Raw genomic sequence first — 25,617 nt, 5'->3', positions numbered from 1 at the left:
AACCACGCACTCGGGAGAAGCAAATTGTTTGGAAGATCGCCAACGACGCCTTTATTATCGTAGATTATCGTAAAAAACGTGCATGCATCGAGTGTGCCAGTTAGATATCGCAGCATCTAAACTCAGTGATCCGTCAAAATATCGCCCGCTCTGTGATTTTAAGTGACAGTATGATGCGGGGTGGCGGAGATACTACAATATAAATTTTACGTGAGCCAAGATAGAGTGAGAAAACATTCTTGCGACGTGCGTTTACTGTCAGCTCACCATATATTGGATGATTGCATAAGTTCGTGCCCGATTTTCATAGATGGCATTAAATTACTGCATGGCGAAGTTCTATTGTTTTCGTGTGGTAATTGTTGCTTACACCGAATAGATGACGTTGTCTTATGTCAATTTAGCGTCAGATATTGTTCAGATAAGTCCATTTGTGCATAAGAGAAATCATTAAAAATGGAGAACGAAAAGGTGCATTTGCGGCATTTAATGCTATATGAATTTCGGAAAGGCGTGAGTGTTGGGATTGCACAAAAAAATATTCAAAGCGTTTATTTGGACCGCGCTCCTGCTCTCCGAACAGTCAAAAAGTGGTTTGGCAGATTTCGATATGGTGATTTCAACATGGAGGATCAACCCCGCTCTGGACGGCCTTCTGGCATTGATGATGACATTGTGCATGCCTTAGTGGAAAGAAACCCAAGGATTACAACTGAGGATATTGCTGAGAGGCTGAACATCGATAATTCAACCGCTTTTCGTCATTTAAAAAAGCTTGGATACATTTCCAAGCTTGATACGTGGGTGCCGCATCTCCTGACTGAAAGGAATAAGCTGCAGAAAAACTGCAGGAGTCGCAATGGGAAATTCTGCAGCACCCGCCATATTCTTCAGATATTGCGCCTTCAGATTTTTATCTGTTCCGGTCTTTGCAGAATAGTTTAAATGGCAAGAATCTCAATTCCGAGGAAGCTGTCGAAAACCATCTTACAAACTTTTTTCAAGAAAAACCAAGTTCTTTCTTCAAAAATGGAATCGACAAGCTTATAGATGGTTGGAAAACCATTGTAGAAAAGAATGGAGACTATATAATTGATTAATAAAAGTGTTATCTCTAAAATATAATCTATTGAAGTTTATATTTAAATCGGGCACGAACTTATGCAATCACCCAATATCATAGAGTAAAATAGTGATCGTTAAAAATAATGTAACGACACAATGATAGAAACATTACGGTCGATAATAATATCAATAAATCGAGCAAATTTAATATTTGCGGGATAAAGAGCAACGTCAACGGAATAATACGATAACGATATTATCTGACCACGCATTATAGAGAGTCCACGTATCATTGAGTAATAATGAAAACGAGGGTATAATATGCAGAGAATAACGCTTAAAAATTCTTTTCACGTGTGTGTGACATCAAATGACATCCTGCGATAAAAATGTATATAAAAAATGAATCAGATACACTAAAGGATATTGATAACCTCCGTTATGTAGCTTGATAAAAACTCGTGGCTCTCGGACGCTTTTATCGTATGAAACGTGAGGAAAACAGCAGTTACGTATCACACGTCGGTGAAAAATGCGCGAGTAATACGAAAAGAAATTCTTTCAGCGTCGAGAGAAAATACAAAACACTTCGTAGCTACATACTGAGTGAGAAAAATAGGCAATGGAAGCAAATCCAAGAACGAGAAAAAAGGACATGCAGGAGAGAATTAAGAGGTAGAAAAAGGAATATTTCAGAATTTCCGTGATGGCAACTTTGCGAGATTATATTTTTGTTAATTATTCGCTTTTGCCGCAGATATTCTCGCTCTTTAAATATATCGGATTTTAAGCAGAGGCAACTCTCTATTAATTAGGAAACCCGATCGCGCGAGGCAGGGATAAGGTAAAAGCATGTTGCATGAGAAGCCAAGTAAAACTAATGGCAAAGGCCGACGAAATTCTTCACGAAGCTCTATACGTAATCATTAATTATGTTTTTTCTTATTCATAATCTGCAATCATAACGAACTTGTATCATAAACGATACACGAATCGTTCGAAATAATTATTTGCTAGCAACAACAATTTAACATCCCGTAAAATACGCTGAAGAGAATCTCACACGCGTAAAAAAAAAAAACCGGTTTGCCAAGGCACAAATGGCACGTCGCGGCAATTCTTGATGTTCTGTCATCACTTATCACGAACTTAGTCGCGCGTCACTGACACCGCGAAGATAACCAGATCCGTTTTAGCGCCAAACCAAATGTATAAAAGCTAAAGTGTATTTACGTACCATTAGTACGGCAATATTATGTCACAGTCTCTTCGCGGATTGCACTGTCGAATAACCGAGACTATAAGTTGAATCGTCGGATAAAAATGTCTTCAAAGAGAACTTCAACGACATGTCATTCGTAATTCTCTTTATAATTCTATATTTCATTAAAAAAATTCATCAAATATTTGCAATAAAATTTTTTTGATTACGATCGTGCGATAATATTAATAAAAAATATATATACATGTAACAATATTGTATTAAAATGCTATATAAATTTACTTCGCTACACCCATATATTTGCTACTCGTTTGCTGCTTGAATTTGTATACAACAGCGATATATACAACGTGTCACAATTATACTTGGAGTAAAGTACGCGAAGGATAAGAAAGATTGCGTAATATGCATACGGGAAGCATCTAGATCGCAAACGGAAGACTCTCCCGAAGAATTTTATCTCATTCTTATCGATTCTCTTCTTGCCGCTCTCTCGAATATCCTTGAGATCCTTAGAGAATTATTCAACACAGAATTATTCAATTCTCTCTCCAATTTTTAGTAAGCATGTATGAGATGTTTGTTTAGAAGTTTAGAGAAACGATGGTTCCTCTGTTATTCCGCAATCTGTGTTTCTCGATAAAATCGTGCGGTTTTCTTTTCTTTTGTTTCGCTCTTTCACTTCTTTCGATGAATTTCAATCTTGTTTTATAACGGAATAAAAAATTCAACGGAATAAACGTATCTCCGCGAGAATTTTCTACCCCACGTTTTACGACACCGAGCTTGACGATTCACTCTTAAACTCTTATATATACGGCGATCGCACACGTCGCGGAAAATCCTATTCTACGCGAGCGATTTGTCGTTAGCGAGTCAAATTTAAACTTTCCGTCGTTTTCTCTCGAAAGGTTCTCGGCCCGAGGGAACTTACTTCGCTGGGATGGCTTCGAGAAATTCTGGAGATGAGCTTATCGCTTCTTCGCTAAAGTGCTTCGCGTACTCGAGACACGCACATTTAAGCTCGCTTGGTGCGAGCCATGCGAGGAATCACGTCTCGCAAAGAAAATCTTCCGGCGAGCTCCTCATACCGGGTATCGCTTTCGCAACCGACTTGCAATATTCGCGCATTTTCTCGCCAACTCTCGCACTCGAAGCCGTAACTCGAGTCGATCGCTTTGAGTTTCCCGCGACGTTCGAAGAAGCGTGATCTTCCTGGGTATACAGGCTACTATGATGATCAGCGCGGGAAACGGACGTCCTTCTGTGCATTCTCCTGTACTTTTCGTCCGCCGATCTTAATTTATCGGTTAGACAAACGGAATCCGCAGCGTTCCCCCGAGATACCTCGTTATCCGTGTTCGACGACGATGGCATCCTTTGAGATCTCCTCGCCTCAAACGGTATGAACTGATAGCTCAATTGTGGTGCCATTTTGTTAATATATCTCGGGATTGCAAAATCCACGTCCGCGATTCTCGGCGGTTCCGGGATGCCGTCAGTGAGAACAATAGGAACGATCGTGATCTTTTCTCTCGACGGGCGAAGGTGCTGTGCTTCTTTACGTTCCGTCGTCAAATCTGCCCGATCTTTCTCGAATCTGGGAAACCTCGACAGATCATCCGCGTTTTTCCGCTGAGAATCAACCTTCCGAAGGCAAAAATCGCGCTTGCGCGTTTCGATCGCAGCATCGTTTCTCTTCTTGATCTCGATAGAGCGTATCTGAGAAGGAGGCTCCTCGATCGTTAGTACTTCCGTAGAATCGGCATGCACTTGTTGCATGAAAATGCTAGACACCCTGGCGCCAAGTAGCATATTATTCGAAGACGTCGCTTTAAAATTCCGAATGGGACTGTTGGCCCTGGTGGTGTAATGTTTTTCGACGGTAGTGCAAAATTTCGTATTCGAGTTTACGCAGATCTGAGGAGTGCAGGTTGACGCGGAAACCGCGCGTGACATTTGCCGATCGCGACCTGTACAATGATCAATCAATTTCGATTGAAATGGAGAAGAAGTCCGATCGGCCTCGACAACAGGTTTGGTTTCGGGTAAGATATTTCTGCTGTGATTGTTATTGCGAATGGCGACTTCCGTCTGAACCATTGAATTCTGATTGTCGGGAAAAATCTCAAAACGTTTATTCAATCGTTCCTTCGTTGTTTCTTCATCTACGATCGGCCAATTGTCGTCAATCATGATGAATACCGAAGATTCTTGTTTTCGGACTTGGAAGAGATTATTATTAGATATTCGCGAATTTTCCACGGTTCGATTAAGGTATCGATGCGAATTATATTCCGTTTTACAAAGAACATTCGAGAGACTCGTATTGACTCTTTCATGAACGGACCAACCATCCCATAGAGTAGAAACGGCTCCTTTGATTACTGTATTAGATTTGCGATAGGGTTGAGAATTGTTAATGGAAATACGTTCATCGCAAAAACGTTTATTCAGAACATTCTCTTCCTGAGATGCATGGCTGTTGGAGGCTGGAAGGTAAGATGTGTTCTTTCTAACCCGATTGCAAGATTGAAGACCGTTCAAGTTTTCGACTGTGCGAGAGAGGTCGCGAACGGCAAAACTCAAAGCCTTCTGCCGACTACCCGAACTGTCGTTCAAGCAGCTTGTACGAGAGCCTATCGGTTTATCGACCACGGAGAATGTCGGAGACGGCGAGGTATTATCGACGAGACCGGATCGATTTTCAAAGCTACAACTCATCGCAGCACGTGGCAGGCATGTCCGGTCGGGATTTAAAAAATAATTGGACTCTTTCGGCGACAATACCAATTGGTCGAATGGGTTGTCCGGTTGATCAAGACAAGAAGAAATGCCAAGGTCGAAACCCATACCGTTCAGACCCAACGCCCGAGTCTTCCCGATGATCTCGCTATATTGGTACCGAAGTGGACTCAATTCACAGTCTATTTTCAGCAAAGCTTCCACGTCGGTGGATACTCGTTGATGCTTCTTCGATTTGGCAGAGTCGCTTGGTAAGGCAGGTGGATCGGATGGATTTGGCGGAAAGTAGACCGACTTGATGGAGGAGTGTGAATTTCTAGCAACGTCAATGAGATCGCCGTCATTCGTCAAATTGCCAACACTCTCATTATTGACAAACGTCGGAATCGCAGCGCGATAAGAATCCCAATTCATTGCGCGATTACTTTTCGTTTTGTGAAATGTCACTTCCGCCACGACTTCTTCTGGCTTCTCGTCATTAATCACTGCCGTAGATATCGTATTCTATGGAGAATGAAGTCTATCATGATCGTAGGAAGAACGATCGATTTTTTTCCTTCCTTTTTATACACAACTCTCTATATTTGTCTTAATAAAATTAAGTTCAATTCACTGTATATGGAAATTTATGTACAATGTAAATATATGGAAATTTTAAAATATTTCTAAACAATAAAAATACAAGAATTTTTACAAACACAACCGAATAAACTTTTATACTAATATTTGTTTCTTCATCAATTTTTTTTTTTGTAAGAATTAAATTACTTGATTCGTTGATAGTATAATATTCGTATAAACGTACGCAAAGTATAGGCATCGTTCTCGACTCGATCTTTTTTTCGACCTCATATTTTTGACCATGAAAATTGGTCGTCGTGTCAGGAGATCTCGTTAAAAAGACCGTTGAAAAGATAACCGGCGTCATCCTCTTAACAATCATGGACATTTTCTTTTCACGGGCGAACGATGATTCAGATATTAGTGCGACATCCATTGCTTTGAAATTTGTGGAAATAGTACTTGAGATTTCGCTCTTCAGAATTGGCATGGATTTGGATTTTGCCAAATTCTCAGATACAAAAATGAGACTGCCATGAACACGTGTGGTTTTATTTTCCATGGTTGTTTCCCGGATTAACCTATTTTCTATAAATTCATGAGACAAATCGGAAATAACATCCCCCTTTATCGAAGGTACATTTTTATTGAATGCGACGAGTTTGCTCAAGGAAGTGCTTTTGTTCTTGAAATAAATACAGAGCGATTCTTTCGTTTGCGTTCTGTCAATTTCAGTATCGCTTCGTTTCAAAGGAATCACACCTTCGCTAGATGTTTCATAAGCACCTTCTATACAAAATGAAACAATTTACATGTCAGAGAAAGTACAAATAACAGCGTAAAATATATTTAAAAGGGCTAAAATCTCGTTAATGAAAATTATATGAAAATTTGACAAAGTGATAGAGAGATAGAGAGATCGTAGAAAAGGTACGATTATTAAACACGTTTTAAAAGAAAAGAGAAAATGATTGATAATCTGTAAAGCTACACAACTGTTTAAAAGAATAAAATATATTTCGTGTGTGAAACATTTGTAATATTTAAAAATGTAATATTTATAATAAAAAATATAGTATATGCAAATAAGAGCAAATTTTATATTTCTTTTTTTTTTTTAATATAATTTTAATTAAAATTCAGTATACAACAGTAATCCAATCTACTTTTTAAGAACTTGAGATAATCAATTTGAATTTAATTTTCTTTTTAAATTGGCTTTCTGAAGTATTAAAGAAGATGCAGAAAATCCATTGTTACACTGAATCTTTACTGATTGACGTTAACATAATTCTCGCAAATCCAAAGGCTAATAATTTTAGAATTGTATCTTTTTAACCAACCATCCGTGTCAGATGTGTAAGTAATCGCAACGGAACTCGTCGCAGGTCGAACCGATTTTTGCCAGTCATTCGATTCATTCGACTCGTCTGGTTTCTTCATATGAACGGGGAAAAGTGACGCGGACGGAACGAAGGAGGCTTCAACACGTCCCTGACAATCCGTACAGCGGGTCTTCGCGATGTCACGCGACATTGTAATAACAGGAGGTTAATTAAAAGCCGTTTCGCGCGCGCGCATCCCGCCGAACCCCGTCGTTTAACGAACGACGTGTAATCGTCGCCAACAGAAAACACGCAACACAACGCACTTTGGCATTCACGCGGCGCATAATTTCGCGAAACCGGAATACGTATCGGCCGAAGTTGCCGAAGCTTGAGCGAGCAGACGTTAGCCTACGATAAATTCCAGTGACAAACGAAATGGCAAGTCGACGAGAAGCGAAATGACAATAACTGTTGTCATATATTTCTTTTTTCTCTCCCTCTCTTTAAAAAAAAAAAAAAGTCTTCCCGTATTTTAATCTTGCGTCTCTATAAAATTGTTTATAAAATATTTATAGGGTATTTTATGATTTCCTCATATATCGCATAAATATTTTAAATTTCAATATGTTGCGTGTTTGCATCCGTGACATTTTCTTCATTGGTTACCGCTACATCTCGCATTTTTACACTATGAATACGAAAATAGCTTCTGCTTGAAAAAGAAGCGCTCGTCTAATATTGTGTATTTTTTTTTTTCTTTGCGCGAATCAGACGCAATTTCAATACGCATCTATTGCAAACTTCCATTATATGTCAATAACAAAATACAAAATCCCCAATAGATTATAAATAATAGATTCTCCTTCTATTGCAATACTCAATGTAACTGATAGTGTCTTAATTAACAATCGAAATATAACAAAATCAAACTAGAACGCTATAAAAGCCACGAGCGCTTGCGTTACATATCGCGGTTGCGTGTAATAAAATACGACAGATATAATTAAAATAAAAATTATTAATTATAATTAAAATAAAAATTTGATCTTTCGGCTATAACAAAAATAATGTAATTCTATAGATAGAAAATAAAATAGAAACATATACGATTGTAAGAATATTTGTCCTTTTATTTCAAATAAATTGATATTACCTATTTCAGTCACAAGAATATATTATACATGTGAGTTTAGAATTCTCTCGAAAATAATATAAGAATCAAATAGGTATATCCTAGATATAATTCATATATGTTTATTGAATTATGAAAACTAGATGAAAAGAAGCAATTAATATTCGTAACAATAAACAAATTGATTATTAAGAGAAAAATTCAATCGTAGAATCGATAAATTTTCAACGATGTGACGTAAGAGGAAAAAGAGAAGAGATCAGAAGAGGAAGAAAATTTTCATCAACGTGATGTAAGAGAAGAGAGAAAGAAACCGGCGCAAAAGAAACACGTTACATCCATGAGAAACATTTTTAATCTGATATGTGAGATAAGAGAGAGAGAGAGAGAGAGGAGAAAGAATATGTTAAGTAACCCTACTGATTACATTCACGAAATATGGGCAGGCGAGCGAGTTTTGGAAGTCTGACCGTGGATCGAGTGCATGCAGATTCGGCGAAAGTGTAGAGAATTCGCGTTTCGACACGAGCCAATTTCGATCGTCGCGTAAGCAGAGCTCCTCTTAAAACAAGCGATTTTTCACGAGAGCCGTACATGTTGATCGGTACTTATGTAGTAGAATTCGATGAAATCGTATTGCTTAATCGTATGCTAATCCTAAGCATCTAGCAAACTATAATTTACATAATAATCAAGAATCACTCAATCAACAATTCAATGGCCTCCAGATAATATATAAATAAAATAAATGTATATGCGAAATTTTATTAATAATTTATATCGCCTTTAAACAGCTATCTCCTTCACCCCTCGATTTTATTAATAATATTTTATATATATATATATATATAAAAAAAGAAATTATCTCCGATATGTATACACGTTTTCGTAGCATCTTTCACATCATCTTTGACTCGAAAAACTTTTGGATTAATTCACAAAAACGAGTCGCGCAACTCTCGCGTGTTTCATAACTTTTTCCACCTTTCTACATTTGTGTTATAGAAAATTTAGTGGTCCTCTGATGTAAGTTACGACATTCTACTAGATTGTAAATATGTATTATATCTCTCACTCATGATAATGGGAGCAAAGATTCATTCGAATCTCCGATATCAAGTCTCCCGAGTTATCAGCTATTTGCGTCGCGTATTTATTATATTCCTATAACTTGAAAATATTCGTCGCACCGAAAAGACACCGCGCATTTTCCACACCGCGTTTGTTCCTACGATCCTTGTTTTCTCGCATGACACGGTACATCCGTACGTCACATTAGCTTCATCAGAATTTGCCGGTGCAAAAGCCAATGTGTATTGGCAACAAAATATAGAAACACATTCAATTTCTTCTCCCCAATTCCAGAATACAATATTATAGAATATAAAACGTATAATAATATTTGTAGAGTAAAATTTGATACACTGCAAAAGAAAAAAAATTAGAATTAGAATATTTTTGCAAATAAACTACTAAAATATTATACATATTACGCATGATGTTTTATCTGTTCTATTTATATTATATAAAAAATATAGTCACGAGTAGTTAATTAAAGCTATTTTTAATTATAATGTTTCTCCAATAATTAATATGTATATTTGAACGATAAAACAAATTCAAGGATAAAATACATTCAACGATAAATTAAACTCATTGTATGCTTGATGATTCATTCGTGTAATTCTTATATCACAAACTCCGAATATAATTACCGCGAAAGTACTTATACTCGTAATTTCGAAAAAAGAAAAAGGCAATAAAGAGATAAACGCGCGAGAAAGAAATCGGCTCGGTCGTTAGGTAATATGTCTACCCTGGAGTCTTTTTATTTTTAGGTACCCGCAAACGGAATCGAAAGGTCGGAATCGAAGCTGTGCGCAATGACAACCGGTAGAATATTTCCTGCAAAAGACGACACTTGTCTTCGCTTCCCGTTTATCTCAGGGACGCATTCGTCGATCCTCCTTCATTCGGTAGAATTTTTCTTCTTCGTCGCAAAAAACGACTGTCGATAAATTTTATGACGATCTCGCGCGTGATAAACGTATAATTTATACAATTGTGCAACATGAGAAATGAACTCGTGCAAAAGTTCATATTATATGCGCGTTACCGAATACTATTAAATATTTATATTTGCAAAATTTGTGCAATGATGACATTGTAAGATAAAAATTGCGATAATTTTAATCATAATTTTTAATCATAATTATTTAATCAATATTTTTTAATTATAATTTTCCAAAAGAAATTAAGAGGAAGAAGGTTATTGATTTGTACCTATATACAATAGCAAAAGATAAATAAGAAAGGCAATAATTCTCCATATGGTTATTGCAATGTTCGCGTGATGCTCTGCGAATTTATGGGATATTGTATCTGGGAGACTAATCTTCTCCGCTCAATTCCATATGGGTACGATTGAAAATGTGCGACAGAAAGTTACGGTTATGGTTTCCTGCGATATTTAGAGACTTCCATTTCTCGATCGATCGCAAACAGATTATTCATTCAGCTGATTCGAGGCCACGCGAACCGAGTATATACCATTGTGCAATGGTAATGCTCTCTGAAACTTGTTCTACCGTGATTATTAATCAATATGGTCAGTGACGAGAAATTTTCATATTCATGAATTTCGATTATCATATATTACGCCGTCCATTGCTAAATGTATCTATGACTCCGTTCGATTTGGCGATTTCAAGCCCTTCGGCCTTACGATGTCGAATCTATTGCATGTCCCGACTGATTCGTCTACAAAATTAATAAAACGACATATATGTAAATTTTTATTCTCGATTAGAAATAAATTGAAAACATTTTCAATATCGTTCGATATTCACTAAAAATCGCTTTTACTAAAAATGTCTCAAGTACACGAATGCAACAATCACGGTAACCGAGACATAAAATTGTCACGTCAAAGTAAACTGCAAATTTGCATGTATTTATATTTATTTATTAAATATAAATTTGTATATCAGATCATTATTTCAAAATATTAATATTTCAATTGTAGAAGCGAAATCGAATGTGGAAAATAGAGAGAAAATTAGCTTATATAAAATGGAATACTGTAAATATAATTCAAATGTATAATTTTCGCTTGAATTTTAGCAAGCAAGATTTATCCTTTCACGACTTGTTAAATTACACAATCTTGCTAACACAAAATGATTTAAATATATCGCTAGTCGAGGCTTACGTTGCTCAAGACAACATAATTTCTATTTAATAAAAAGAATCTTAATATATCGCCAGAATATATAAATCATTAAAAAGCCTTCCAACTAAAGCTACCCCAGATAGATATTTTAATACTTTAAATAACAAACTTTTACTTAAGACAACATAGATGGCCCCAAATAATATAAGAGAGCGACGACCCCCCCGGCGTTAAAGGACTACCGGAAAAATCGATCGAGCCATCGACAATCGGTCGATGTCATAAATTTCGCTGGGATTCCCGTAGGAAATAAGAAGGTGGAGAAAGACAGCGCGGGAATAGCGAAAGGAGAAAGAGAAGGAAGGGCTCCCTTCTCGTATTTTTCCATAACATGTTGCCTCTGCCCATCTTCATCTCCTACCTTGCGGTTTGCAACATTCAAAGTAGGCTACGTAGGAAATTTTATGGGCGCGCGCGCAAAAGAAGAAATAATATTTCGTGATCATTACTTGCAAGAATATTGACTTTGTAATCTATCATTACACTGAGAAAAAAAAGTTGTTGAATTCATCCAACTAATTACTATTTCTTTAATTGTATTATTTAACTATTTAAGTCAAATATACGTCATGTTAGATTTAATATGTCGTATGTGATTTAAATATTTATATATTTCAATTAAAAAAAATACAAAGAAATAATAATTACTTGAACGAATTTAGTCAAATTAATAAGTTTTTTTTTTTTCCCCCCAATGTAATAACTAATCATGATATATGGTTACTGATATGCATATTTAATAAAAAATTGATGAAAAGAATTAATATGAAGTTACAATGAGAGAAATAATCTGTTAATATTCTATATATCTGTAGATTAGACATTCGAGTTTAATTCGTGATCATTAATTTGCACATCGTTCTCGGCAAAAGCTAGAATAAATCTATCCCCACTTTTACTTTCGCAAACCAGTATTTTATAGCAGTTAATTAATGATGAGAACCGATCTCTATGTTAGCATTTTCGTCTAAATTTAACGCGCGGTATCGCAAAAAAAAATAATTATCTTCGTCGGACGATTCCTGAATATTTTAATTGTTTCCTTCTACGGAATTCCTCTCCCATGTATGGTTAAAAAAAAGAAATTTGACAAATGGCAAATATTTTTGTTCACGTTTGCAATATGGTGAGATGCTCAACGTTTTTATCACGTTATGAGACTTACAAATCTGCGATGAGTACGTCGCGCAATTTGAATGAAGTTTCGCGAAGGCGCGCGCTCATGAATATAAAGCACGCCAAGAAAATCGACACAATGCATTCGAGAGGAAGTATTACATCTTCGTCGAGACAATTCTAAAGATGAAAATCTAGTTATAAAACACCATTGCATATTATTCCACGCTATGGAGATTTATATTGCGCCACGAAACGGAAACGGCTTTACATTGGATTGTGAAAATACGCCACCGTGAGCGACTTTAAAAAGCCACGAGCTGTGCTTCGCGACGAATTTATCAAATGGATACTGTCTCGCGTCGATCTTTGTCGAGAATCTGAAAATCAGACATTGCAAATTTTTGTTTCTGAAGGTGAAGACAAAAGTTTACGGTTTGTCATCGTAAGCTTAAACTCGGTTCTTGTCCATGATTTCTTTTCATCGTCGCATCGAAACACGATAATAAATACTTGAGGGATATACTTGAGCATTAATAGATATTTTAAAACCAACCGTTTTTTTTTTTTTTCGATTCTCCCTGTTATATCCAAGACTCTCGACTAATTTATATGCCGTCGGATCTCATAAATGATCGTTATTAAAATAAATAACATCCTGAATGTATCATGTGTCGGCACCGTATATAAATGTCTTTTTTTTTCAATACGTCCAAAAAGAAACGATTAAAACCTCGAAGCAATGCAAATTAGATGTCGCAGAGTAGCAGAATATAAAAATATACATATACGGATACATTTCAGCATCTGGACTTTTCGATAACACTATGTAGTTGTAAATTAAATAAACATTATGTAATTAACATTATATAAATATTATATAATTATGTAAAGAAGATTCTATAGACGAGTAAAAAAAGGGGAAGAAAAGAGAAATTAAAACAATAATACAGAAGAATAATAAAAAAGGATTTTCCTTTTCAACAATGACAAATTCAAAATGACGAATGTTAAAATACTTCCAATATTTTTAAATACATTGCAAATAAGATAATCCGTATCATTTTACGACATAAAAAATGTAGATGTAATAAAAAGAAGTTTTTTTTCTTAAAAAAAAAAAAAAAAAAAAAAAAAAAACCATTATATTATATTCATCCGTAAAGAAAGTTTTGTTAGATTTTTTTTTTTCTGTAGATTCGTTGTTCGTTACCACATCGATCAATCGTGTGCTCTCCTCGCCCATTCGCCAACGGCGTCGTGGTGTCTCAGCTGGTAAAAGCTGACCCTTTATAAAAAGAATATGACAGATAAACGGGCGGCGTTATACTGACACCGGTATAAACGATTACGCGTGTTACAGTCGCGTAATAATGCGGAATTGGACCCGTTTCGGGGGCAAGTTTGCCGAGTGGCTCTCTTTGCTGTTACGTCAGAATCGGAGAATCGGATGGTCCGAGCGAGGGACCGGCTGCAGAAAAATAATTGGGAGGTGCGCGGATCGCGGAGCAGGGCGTGTTAGTTCTCGTTTTAGTGAAAGTAATCGCGTACGTCGCGAACCGGACATTTCCTATAAAAACACCGACCAAACTCGCTAAAGGCACACTTGGTCCGAAACTACCATCAGATACAATGAGGAGCTTTGCGGTAAGTATCGAAAATATTCCACATGCAAATATTCTATGTATACATTATATAAAGACTATTGTCGTTAATATCGATGTTACTTGTTTCTCAATAATATCTCCATTACCGTCATTTAATCGCGTCGTTGCTTAGAAATTATTTTAAAAAATTCAATTTTCTTTATCCACATAAATGGAGTTGCAATTATTATTATTAGGAGAATTACACACACACACACACACACAATAGCAATATTAGATAAATAGTAACGATCGTGATTATATTTTATTTAATTGTATTAATTAATCGATTACTAAATCGTCGATATATATAATGACAAAATTAAAAATTAATAACAGTGTAAAGTCTATCAACTTTAATTAAAAGATAATTATTAGCTGTTTAAATTTTGACTATATTTTTAATAATAAAATCACCATAAAAACCTCTTAAAGTGATATTTTCAGAATTATATTGAGCATCGATTTTGTTTTTCAAAAATATAGATAGTACTGTTGGCGACTGCCGTATTGGCAGCCCCCGGGAAGGAGCAGCCAAAGAAACAGGACAAACGGAGTCTGTTGACGGGTGATCTCGGTGCCTCGAGTTATGGTGCCTCGAGTTATGGCCTCCCGAGTTATGGTGTTTCGAGTTATGGCCTTCCGAGTTACGGTGTTTCGAGTTATGGCCTGCCGAATTACGGCTTAGGTCTTTCTGGATATTCAACCGGATCAAAAGTATTCGGGTCAGGATTGTCGGGACTGTCCGTAGGTAACAGCCTGTCCTCCGCCTACACATCCGGACTTGGATACGGAACTCTCGGCGGAACTTACGGCGGAACTTACGGCAGTAACGGTTTCTCGAGTGGTTTCGTTCCAAGCCTTGCACACGCCAAGACCGAACGCATCACCGGCGTCACCCTTCATCGCGAGGTCCAAGTGCCGGTTCCGGTGCCGCAACCCGTCCCAGTCGAAGTCACCAAGCACGTACCCGTCCCGCAACCCGTGGCCGTCAAGGTAGACCGTCCGTATCCGGTCCCAGTACCGCAACCCGTACCCGTCGAGGTCACCCGTCACGTGCCCGTCAAAGTTGACCGACCCTATCCGGTCCCAGTACCGCAACCCGTCGAGGTCCGTATCCCGCAACCGGTGCCAGTCCCGGTAGCGCAACCGGTGCCCGTTCCTGTCTCCGTCACGCAGCACGTGCCAGTATCCGTGCCATCTGTCAACGTAGTACCGTCGACCTTTGGCGTCGTGTCGTCGCCGTCGATCGGCTACGCAACGCATGGCCTCTCATCCGGACTCTCGTCCGGAGTGTACTCGTCCGGATTCTCGACCGGGCTCTCGTCCGGGCTCTCGTCCGGACATGAATACGCCGATCTGGGATCTAGCCACTTGGGATCCGTCTCGAGTCTTGGTAGCGGATTTAGCTCCGGTTTAGAGAACGGCTTCGTCTCGTCTGGCAGCGTCGTTAGCAGCGGTTTGGGATCAGCCGGCACTGTATTGGCATCGTCTCACGACAATCTCGATTTCGCATCCGCGTCATTACCGATCAAACCAAGCTTTGTGAAAAATTGGTAAATTCAAGACTCGACAACTTGATTAAAAATATATTTTTAAGGCATCTCTCGAGATTACGAATTGAATGTGCAGAATACCGATTGTGTCACATGTATGCCAAATAAATTTATATTTTTTTTACCCTATATATCTCCATAGAATCGTTACGATTGTATAATGTTAATTATAATTATGTAACAATTATGCTACGATACATTTTTGCAAACTCCTCTAATATTATCTGTTTTAGATTTTTTTCTTGTTAAATAATAATTATTAATATTTCTTGCGTTTTGACATCTCTCTCAAATATATCTTGTATTATGTAAAAGAAAAATAATTATCATCGGTATTTTTCTAGTCTTATAGTTTAGACATGCCTTTATAAATTTTACGAATAAAATAAAGAGAATAAAAAAGTAAATACCTCGAAATTTTCTATCCCGTAAAAAAAAAAAAAAAAAGCTATATCGAATAATCTCAGGAGCACGATCATGTAGTAATGCAAAATGCGCGATAAAAATTCGAGCAATGTATCGGTATTAAAATTCCAATAGTCTCCGCAATGCAATTTCATTATTTTCAACGAAATAACGCTCATGACTTCTTCTTAGATAAATCACATTTATATCTATTATTTGTTTGTAAAGCCTGTAGATGCAATATTCCTTTATTAGAGATCTCCTAAATTACGGACTTAGCCGACTAATATATTGCCGAAAATGCTAAGGGATGTAGATTAAATGTCATCCATGCTTGTATGTCATCAATGCTCTCGCTATACGAGTGAAAATGAAACTGTTCCTGCGAGCACACAATACATACGATAAAATCGATGCAGTTCACTATCAACGGTGGGCTTACAAGGTGGGAGAAATGACGTCACGAAAGTTTTTTCGTGTCACATAGTGCTTGCAAGACGAACACAAATCGGAGCGGTTGTGAATAGATAAAAGGCGGAATCGATTTCTTAGTCAGTTAGCAACAGGATGGCAAAAGAGTTTTGGTTCAATTAGACTATACATATTGTTAATAAATATTTAGTTTCATTTCACACTTATTCAAATATAAATTTTTTGTTTGTACGAAATAAAATTATACGAAATTTAATGTACAGAAAAAATATAATTTTAAAAGCAATAAAAATATATATAAAAGAAAACAGAAAAGATAAAACTATCCATCTGCCACAAAAAAATTAAAAATAAAAAAAAAAAATATATATATATATATATAAATTTTGATATAAATAAAAAAAGAAGAATCGACAAAAAATTTCGATAAAATAAATATGAAGATACTTGATATAAATGCCAAACAATGAAAATAAAAAAGGCTTTAATAAATAATACAACGGAAAAATGGGTTAATAAGAGCTTAAAGATATTTTCAACATTTATTAAATGCCGTTTATCATATCGTAAGTCAATATATTTATATTAAACATTACGATTAAAAATTATATAGATTCGTCGCTTCGTCTTTGATAAGAAATGCCTCTGCTCTCCTTATCAACAGCATTACGTCGGTACGATAGATGCCTGACAAAGTTACCGGTGTGCTTATCATGCAGTACCGACAGTTACAGTCTCTTATCAGCTGTAGTGACCCTAAAGACTGCATATCTAGTGATATTTATTTAACGTAGATAACAGTTCAACACGAAAAAAAGCTGTCTACGATAATATTTAAACCAAGTAGCACTTGAATTATGCCGGTAATATTGTCTGTAAACAATTAACAGAAGATGATGATCTCAAAAATCTTGTTGAAAACTTCAACTGATAATGTTGAAAACTTCAACTGATAATGTTGAAAACTTCAACTGATAATGTTGAAAACTTCAACTGATAATGTTGAAAAATGATTCCCATCTTGTTCTCATATTTTGATGTAAAACGAGAATATTGATAAGATATATCTTCTTACTTACTTTTATCATTCACAAGAATAAATGCTTGCATTTTATAAATAATAATTACTGGTTTCTATTATTAATATAAAAAATTGGTCAAGAGAACGAAATTTATAATATATTACGTATCTCAAACAATATTTATTATTATACAATACAACGAAAAAATGGAGCCTAGCGCAGAAAACAGAATGTGAATAAGAAAACAAAAATCTTTATAAAAAAATTCTTTTCTTAGATGTTTCAGTTCCCTCATATATAACAAAATATTATATAAATCATATACTCTCTGATCTCCAAGCATTCCATATTTCAGACGAAAAGCAGACAAGATAAATCTCCTAAGTGCATACGAAGAAACTTCACCGATGCAACCATACGACATTGCAAAAATGCCATCATGTATAAAACTAAAAAAACCGTATGTTCATAAAAACAAAAAAACAAAAAATTGCAATGAAAGAAAAACTAGAAAATTCCAAAAGCGACGGAGGATGCAAAAAGATGGAAAGAACAGGTATCAACAACATCCTGACGAATGTTACCAAAATGATACAGATATTGAATAAGAGAGGATACTATACAGATATGAGAGAAGAGAGAGGAGATGGTGTAAATAAACGCGATGATTTTAAAATTTAGATTATCTATAGTCGCTATAGATATCATTTAAGATGTCAGTATCACTCTGGAAGTTGAAGCTGTTTTTTTATCGGTTAATATACATTAGATAAGATCTCAGAAAACGCCATCTTCCTCAAGACGGGCTCCTCATCCAAGAAAATAGGGTAATACTGAATAATATTGATTTCTCTTCGTTTCAGATAAATTGAAAATTACTTTCAACATTTATTAAATGCCGTTCATCATATCCGTCTATCATCGTATAAGTCAATATTTTTAGTTCAAACATTACGATTAAAAATTATATAGATTCGTCGCTTTGTCGTTGATAAGGAATATGCTTCCAATCTCTTTATCAATAGCATTATGTCGGTACGATAGATGTCTGACAAAGTTACCGGTGAGTTTATCACACAGTACCGACAGCTGCAGTTTCTCTTATCAGCTGTAGTGGCTCCTCACTCTACAGACTACACCATATATGAATAGACGGAAGAGATGCTTGCATCTTCATAAAAATAAATTAGTTATCTTATTTCTCAAATAATATTAGGTGTACAACTTTGCTTCCGGCGTTTTTTTTTCCGAAATTCGAGGCTTTATTGTAAAAAACTGATTAGGCGTTTTGAAATTGCTTGTTGAGTCACTCCCAATGATCGTGCCAATTCTTTTTGACTTTGACTCGAGTCTTCATTAAGTAATGCCTCCAATTCTGCATCTTCGAAAACCTTCTCTCTTCCACCGCTATGCCGGTCTTCGACGTGAAAATCACCATTCTTGAAGCGTTGAAACCACTCACGACACGTTCTTTCACTAATAGCGGCTTCACCATAAGTATTTGAGAGCATTCGATGAGCCTCAGCCGCAGATTTCTTCATATTGAAGCAGAAAATTAAAACCTCCCGCAAATGACGAGAATTTGGCTCGTAAACTGACATTTTCAATCGAGAATAACTTTATGATGCAGACACAAATCGACTAATGTTCCTATGGGGTTATGTTGACAGATGCCCAAGTTTATTGCATGACGTCTATGATGTATTTATTTCGACCACTACTTACTGCTAAAGCCATCTATAGGAAAACGGCGGAAGCAAAGTTGCACACCTAATAATTCCCGTTAAAAAAGGTAAAATAAATAAATTTATATATATATATATATATATAATGTTATAAATATTAACGAATTTCTGCCTGATATGATAAAAATATAAAAAATAATAATCGTGCAATACATTGATATATATATGATCGTCACTCTAATTTACTTTACATAATTTATATCGTGTCTTGTTTGCGTATATTACTTTATTCGATGTATTTGGCAAGATAATATTGATCCATTCGAATGGGTAAACGATCAATTTCCGTACAAGGTTGCGTAAAATCGCATGGTTTTTTCATCTACAACAAAGCGAACCATGCAGCCATGCGAAAAAAATGCAACGCGGCCTCTGGTGAGTTTAGTAAATTCATAGGTGAAAAAATATATTTGTATATTTCATGTGTTTTTTTTTTTGAAAGAAATTTAAATTGAAAAGAAAAATATTATACCGCAAAATATTTATATTACGACATTGTGTACGTTTGCATTAATATTGCATCGAATATAGCACTTTGTTGCAAATTTTCTTCCCTTTGCAAAGTTATTCTAAGAGCGACAGTAAATGCACAAATATATCTTGATATATATATTTAAACTTATGCTGTTTCTCGAGTTCTGTTCCAAAACAATTCCTCTCAAAAACGAATCACTTCGTCAAGATTTTGTATAAATAAATTTATCTTCCTGTTATTTAAAACCTATGTAAATTATGCTGTTTAATTTGGGGAAATTAATGCTGCATGATTTCAGTCACGTCAACATAACATACGCACGATTTCCATACAACAACGTATGTTTACTTTTCAATGATTTTATGCAGAAATTAATTCACATATGTTCAAATACATTAATGATCAATAATTTTCATGCAAAGTAATATGGGACAGACAAATATTTCATTAAATACATAGAAAATTATGTAAATTGATTATTCTGTTCGTCTTTGTCAAAAAGTTTATATTTGTATCAAAAATATGTGGAATCAATATTAAAAATATTCTGTATCTGTCTGTAGGTTGTAACTCTCTCCTAAGCTAATATTCTGTAATTACTATCTATGCAAACTGATTTTACAATATATATGGTATTTTCAAGACAACGCAATTTTCTTTTAATAAATGTCATTTATTATATTTTGACATTTGTATAATTACTGCGATTATTTACTGTATATTTATTTAATATTACACGAATATAATATATATTTGCAACATTACCTTTTCTAAATGTTACAGAGTAACACCAAGAAAACGTAATAATAATATTAACATCTTATATATTCTCCTTAATGCATCCTCGAATAGCTCTAGATTAGAGATGTATTGACACTGTTATATCGCCCTTATACAAGGTGGCCCCGAACGTTCCACGCAGACTTTGACATTTTATAGGAAATTTAATCCTGAACAAAAAATTTCCTATAAACATGGATCGAAAATTGCTTTCTTAAAAAGTTATCGCTCAAGAACCTCTGATGCAAAGGAAGAGCAAAAGGTGAAAAGAAAATGAAATAAAAGGAAAATGAAACTTAATAAATTTCTTGGAAAAAAAAAACGATAAAAATATAAAAAATAAAAATCTTTTTCTTTTATGAAAATAAAATAATTTTTTTTTAAACTAAGATAGCACGTAATAGTAGAAAATGAATAAAGACGTAAAAAAACTAACTGTTCTCAAAATGTTCCCTCTTAGCTCCAATACACTTTCGGCATCGAGTAATGACCGATCTAGTCGCTTTACGAATTTCCTCCTGATTCAACTTTAATCAATCCAATAATAAGTAACAAAAGCATTTTTTGTACGTTTGAAACTGGTTATATAAAAATCTATGGAACGTACAACAATCATTTTGATCTTATTTGAAAGATAATTTAATGTTCTACAACTTTCGTTTCGGTACTTTTTGTTAATAGACGCACGTTTTCCATGATATTTGGAAAAATGTGTAAAATAATTACGACTTCAGAGGTTTTTGAGCGATGACTTTTTAAGAAAGCATTTCTCGATCCATTTAATTTATACGAAATCTTTTGTTCAGAATTAAATTTCCTATAAGATCTCAAAGTCTGGCTAGAACGTTCGGGACCACCCTGTATATATAGGAATAATCCCAAAGAAACATTTCACATCTTATGACATCCTCTTTGACCTTACCAAGATATTTCACATAACTGTTATCAACGATCAAAGACGATCAAAAACGCATATATCACTTAAAATGATTAATTAATTACACTACAATTGACAATACTCTATTTAATTCAATAGTTATATATAATAGTTAATAGTTTTATCAGGGGAATGTTACCATAAGCTGGCTCATTTTCGTCTAGCGTACTCATTGATTATAGATATATGTCAATTTGACCTATTGATCAGAAATTGCCCATTGTTACAATATTATAGCCATCTTGCTTGTCTAATATGTCCTCGATGAATACGGGATTTGCTCAATGGCTATTGAATTATCCTCTTAAATACTAAATTGACAATTTAAACTGTTTAATCTCATACATATCTAACATAAGTACCAATATTGGAAAAATGGCCATCTAATAGTGAGTAAAAGTGTCTTTAATAAATCAATAAGATTAACGTAACGCGTATCAATTTTCGCGTACGTTATTTAAAATTGCGCTCAAGTTGTACACTTTACAATAAAAATTCTTGAGATTCCACTCAACCGTCTTCGCTCACCGAAAATTCCGGAATGTAACTTTATAAAATAACTTTCCATGTGGATTCAATGCACTTATCGACAAAGCTTTCAAATTAGCCAGCCGTCTATCGATGTTCGTCGACATTTTGAGACTGCATAGTAAAGAATTTCTACAATTTCGCGAGAGATTTGCTCCAGCCGAATGATTCGAGAGGAAAATAATACGCGCTCGGATTTTTAAACTCAACGAGAGTGCAGTGCATAAATGTGAAAGCCGATAACTTTAGAAAGGATCGTACAAAAGATTTTAAAGCGCTGTTAACTTTTTTTATTATAGGAAAGCTTTTAACAATTTTAAAGAACTGATGAAAGGCAAATCAATTTTTATATGCTTGTTATATTTACGACAATCAGATTTAACATGAAACCGATTATCAAGATAAGAGTAAACGATATTTTAAATCTTTATTAAAAATTTCAATCTTATTATAAAAAAATATTACGTTCAAATCGAATTGAAACAGCTGTTCTTCAAAGTATTGTATTTTAAATTTTATTGTTAATGTCCGTCACGTATTGTAGTCAATTACATTACATATATAAAATATTAATTGATGTAATATTTAATTACAGATATTTTTTATAAATTTCTCTCAAAATATAATCTTAAAATATTTTTTATATATTATTTATATTACATACATTTAAAATAAATCAAAGATATCAAAGATAAATTAATTTTACAATAAACAAATAATAAATTCAATAAGTTATAAGAATTGCTTACCCCATAGTTGTTCCGCCGTCGCCTCTTTTCCTTTCTTCTTGATTTATTGCTGCTCCTTCATGGCACTCATCCGCAAAAATATTTTAATTACGTTTGCGCGCGTATTGATTAGAACAAAGAGAAAAAAAGTTGTTAACTTGACTAAGATCGTTCAACTAATTAATATTTTTTTATATTTTTTAAATTAAAATACTTGTGTATATTAATAAATAATCGATCCACATTAATAGACTTTACATTGCTTAACTAGCTTCTTTTAGTTTAATTCATATAATATAGCATAGTATCAGTGAGTGTTTAGGTTAAAAGAGATAACTTGCCGTCGCGTATAATATCTGAATTGTATTGCATAGTTGTTTCCGAATATTGAGCAAATTCTCGTATTGTTTTTCCGTCGTAATATAATAAAGTACGCGATTAATAATATCGGAAACGCTGCGCGATTGTAATTAAACCGTGTTTTCGCGAATGAGTGTCATGAAGAAGCAATAAAGTATCAACAAGAGAGAAGATAGAGGCCGCCTGGGGTGGCATCGGATGAAACAACAATGGCATAAATAATTTATAATTTATTATTTGTTAACTATGACATTAATCACTTGTTTTATCTTCGCGCGATCCATTCAATATTTTGGTATCGTATACAATGTATATAAAATATTTCAGATTTTTTTAAAGTATACTTAAAATACTTATACAATATTTTTTTCATATATGTATATTTATTAAATATTCCAATATATATCGTGTGATATGCGTATACTTCAGGTACGCACACACTACAATTATTGTATAAAAATTCATATAAAAATAGAATTCATATAAAAAACCGACTTAAAAAAAAAAAAAAAATTGTATTTTCTAAATCGTTATGTCTAAAGAAATTTTTTCCAATAATAATCTTTTTAACTGTCAATTATTTTACAATATTTTAATTTCGATATATTTTTGTATTTTATAGATCACAATTTGTGTACCAAATAAAAGACAGTTTAACTTATTAATATGACATCCAATGAGTTAAATTATTTTTTATTTTATAATATGTGTGTTGTGAGTTAGAGTAGATAAAAGGATACAAATCAAACTTTACACGAATAATATATTTTATAGAAGAATATATGTATAATTAAATTTGACAAGTTAATAATTCGAACATTACAAAGCAGTTAGGAAAATTAGCTCGTAAAGAACCTCTTAAAGAGATGCGTAGTACTTGACTTTAACGATCTTGAAATTGATGCGAGCAACATACTAATCTTTACGATCTATAAAATGATGCAAATTGACTTCGCGTATTACTTATTCATTTCATTATAACTTGGCTAAATATTGATAAAAATTTTACGCGACGTTGTAAAACGCGTATTTCACGATTAATTCGCCACGCTCCGCACTCTCATCTCGGATTGCAAATTTCAAGAGCCTAGATCCTAGATAGTCCTGATCGGTCACGACCAACTCTATCAGCCCGAACAGACAACCATCACTCGCCGACTTTTCGCTCGCGGACAATAACGAATCTTTCAACCTGTTGAATCGACCACGTATCAATTAAATTGAATGTCCGCGATTACTTCCGCAAAAAAAAAATCGAAAAGTAGAATGCGAAAAGAATAAGATTAGTTTCGAAGAAACTATTAAAGCTGCGTTCTAAGAAGATATCAAGAGACCACGTCATCCCTTAAATTCTCGATGTATGCGAAAAACCAGCGTTGCTATCGTACAATATTAATCGCAATCTCGAGACTCTTTTTATCTCTCATTATGCAAATATATTTCGTTCTCGTTCCCGCAAAACTGTTGTAGAATCTATCCGTAAAATCCGCGAACGAGTTTATCGCGACCATGTTCCATTGTCCCGTCGCGTAAAGCGCAAGTGAAGCCATTCCTCGAGCGGCACTCAAGTTGCGGGATTTCCACGGGTACAAAGGCGTTAGGCAAGGTGTACCACAATGCCAAGGGTGTCCGGCATTATCGCGGGATCTACGGGACAATACTACTGCCGATTGTAACGCGATCGCAGAAAACGACGCGCTGAGAATAACAATTTCGCTTTACTTACGGACGATGGGCCCCGGCACCACGATTACCCCCAACCCTGCTTCGACGAAGCGCCCATCGGTTGTAATTTTACGAGCGACTCTCGCAATTTTCTTCGCGATGAATTTTCCTTCCCCGGGTAAAGATCCTCGTCGGAGTGCTTCGCGAATAATTTGTACTTCGCGAGAGAGATATATTATGTCGTTCGAAGAAATAATTGAAAAATACGAGAGGAACGAGAAGAACTTTTCACCCATACATCATTACCGTGAACCTTTTTTTATTTTATCGAGGAAGAAATGCTTGTTCTCAAGAAAATGTGAAAATCGATCCTCTCTCTTCTTTTTTTTCGATACTAATAACGGATGATTGAAGATAAATAGAATATTATGGATATGCAATTTATATCAAAAAAATAAAGTGGTATTTCTGTGCAAATGAATATCCAAATAATTTTAAATATAGAACCAGGCAGTTTAAAGCTACATTTTAATATTTATTTACAAAATTATTATATTAATGTAAAGTCGATTATCTCTTCGGCATATCGTAATGTTAGCAATGAGGAATCCGGTATGTTACACGAAATATCTGAATTCAATGCCAGATAACAACAATCGAACATAACTATAGCCTACCATCAATATAGGATTACCTAAATGTCTAGCTAACGTGCGAGGCTGATATGAATTTATCGCATGACGTATCACAGAGCAGCGTGTAGGTATGAGTTATATATATGCGTTTATCAAGACAAGGGGTTGGTATGCTTCTATCCTTGCTTGTAACAGTGTATGCATATATTGGTATGAAACTACGAAGCTAGTTGGGTACCGTGACATGATGAAGAGAAACTAAACTAAAAAGAAAGTTCAATATTTTGTAGAAAACACGGGAA

The 25,617-nt window shown here is 34.9% G+C and overlaps 3 protein-coding genes across 4 annotated transcripts in view; 1 reads left to right on the top strand and 2 right to left on the bottom strand.

Moving 5' to 3' along the window:
* Dnc (phosphodiesterase dunce) overlaps window positions 1-25,617 on the bottom strand; it is a 264,924-nt gene that overhangs the window by 200,226 nt on the left and 39,081 nt on the right. The gene's annotated exons all lie outside the window — the stretch shown is intronic.
* Window positions 3,338-7,205, bottom strand: LOC138934112 (uncharacterized). Its single transcript, XM_070297548.1, has 3 exons — window positions 6,892-7,205; window positions 5,838-6,379; window positions 3,338-5,536 (listed from the first exon to the last, which is right to left on the bottom strand). Exons 1-3 carry the CDS (start codon window positions 7,127-7,129, stop codon window positions 3,338-3,340), a joined length of 2,979 nt encoding a protein of 992 aa, XP_070153649.1. The 5' UTR covers window positions 7,130-7,205.
* Window positions 14,021-15,607, top strand: LOC138934237 (uncharacterized). Its single transcript, XM_070297773.1, has 2 exons — window positions 14,021-14,048; window positions 14,534-15,607. The coding sequence occupies exons 1-2, from the start codon at window positions 14,034-14,036 to the stop codon at window positions 15,605-15,607; spliced, it is 1,089 nt and encodes a 362-aa protein (XP_070153874.1). The 5' UTR covers window positions 14,021-14,033.

Source organism: Polyergus mexicanus, unplaced genomic scaffold (assembly GCF_030449975.1).
Source record: "Polyergus mexicanus isolate NDT 795.1 unplaced genomic scaffold, iyPolMexi1.0 SCAF_6, whole genome shotgun sequence".
Classification (NCBI taxonomy): domain Eukaryota; kingdom Metazoa; phylum Arthropoda; class Insecta; order Hymenoptera; family Formicidae; genus Polyergus; species Polyergus mexicanus.
The sequence above is the reverse complement of the archived record's forward strand: the minus strand, read 5'-3'. Positions and strand labels throughout refer to the sequence as shown.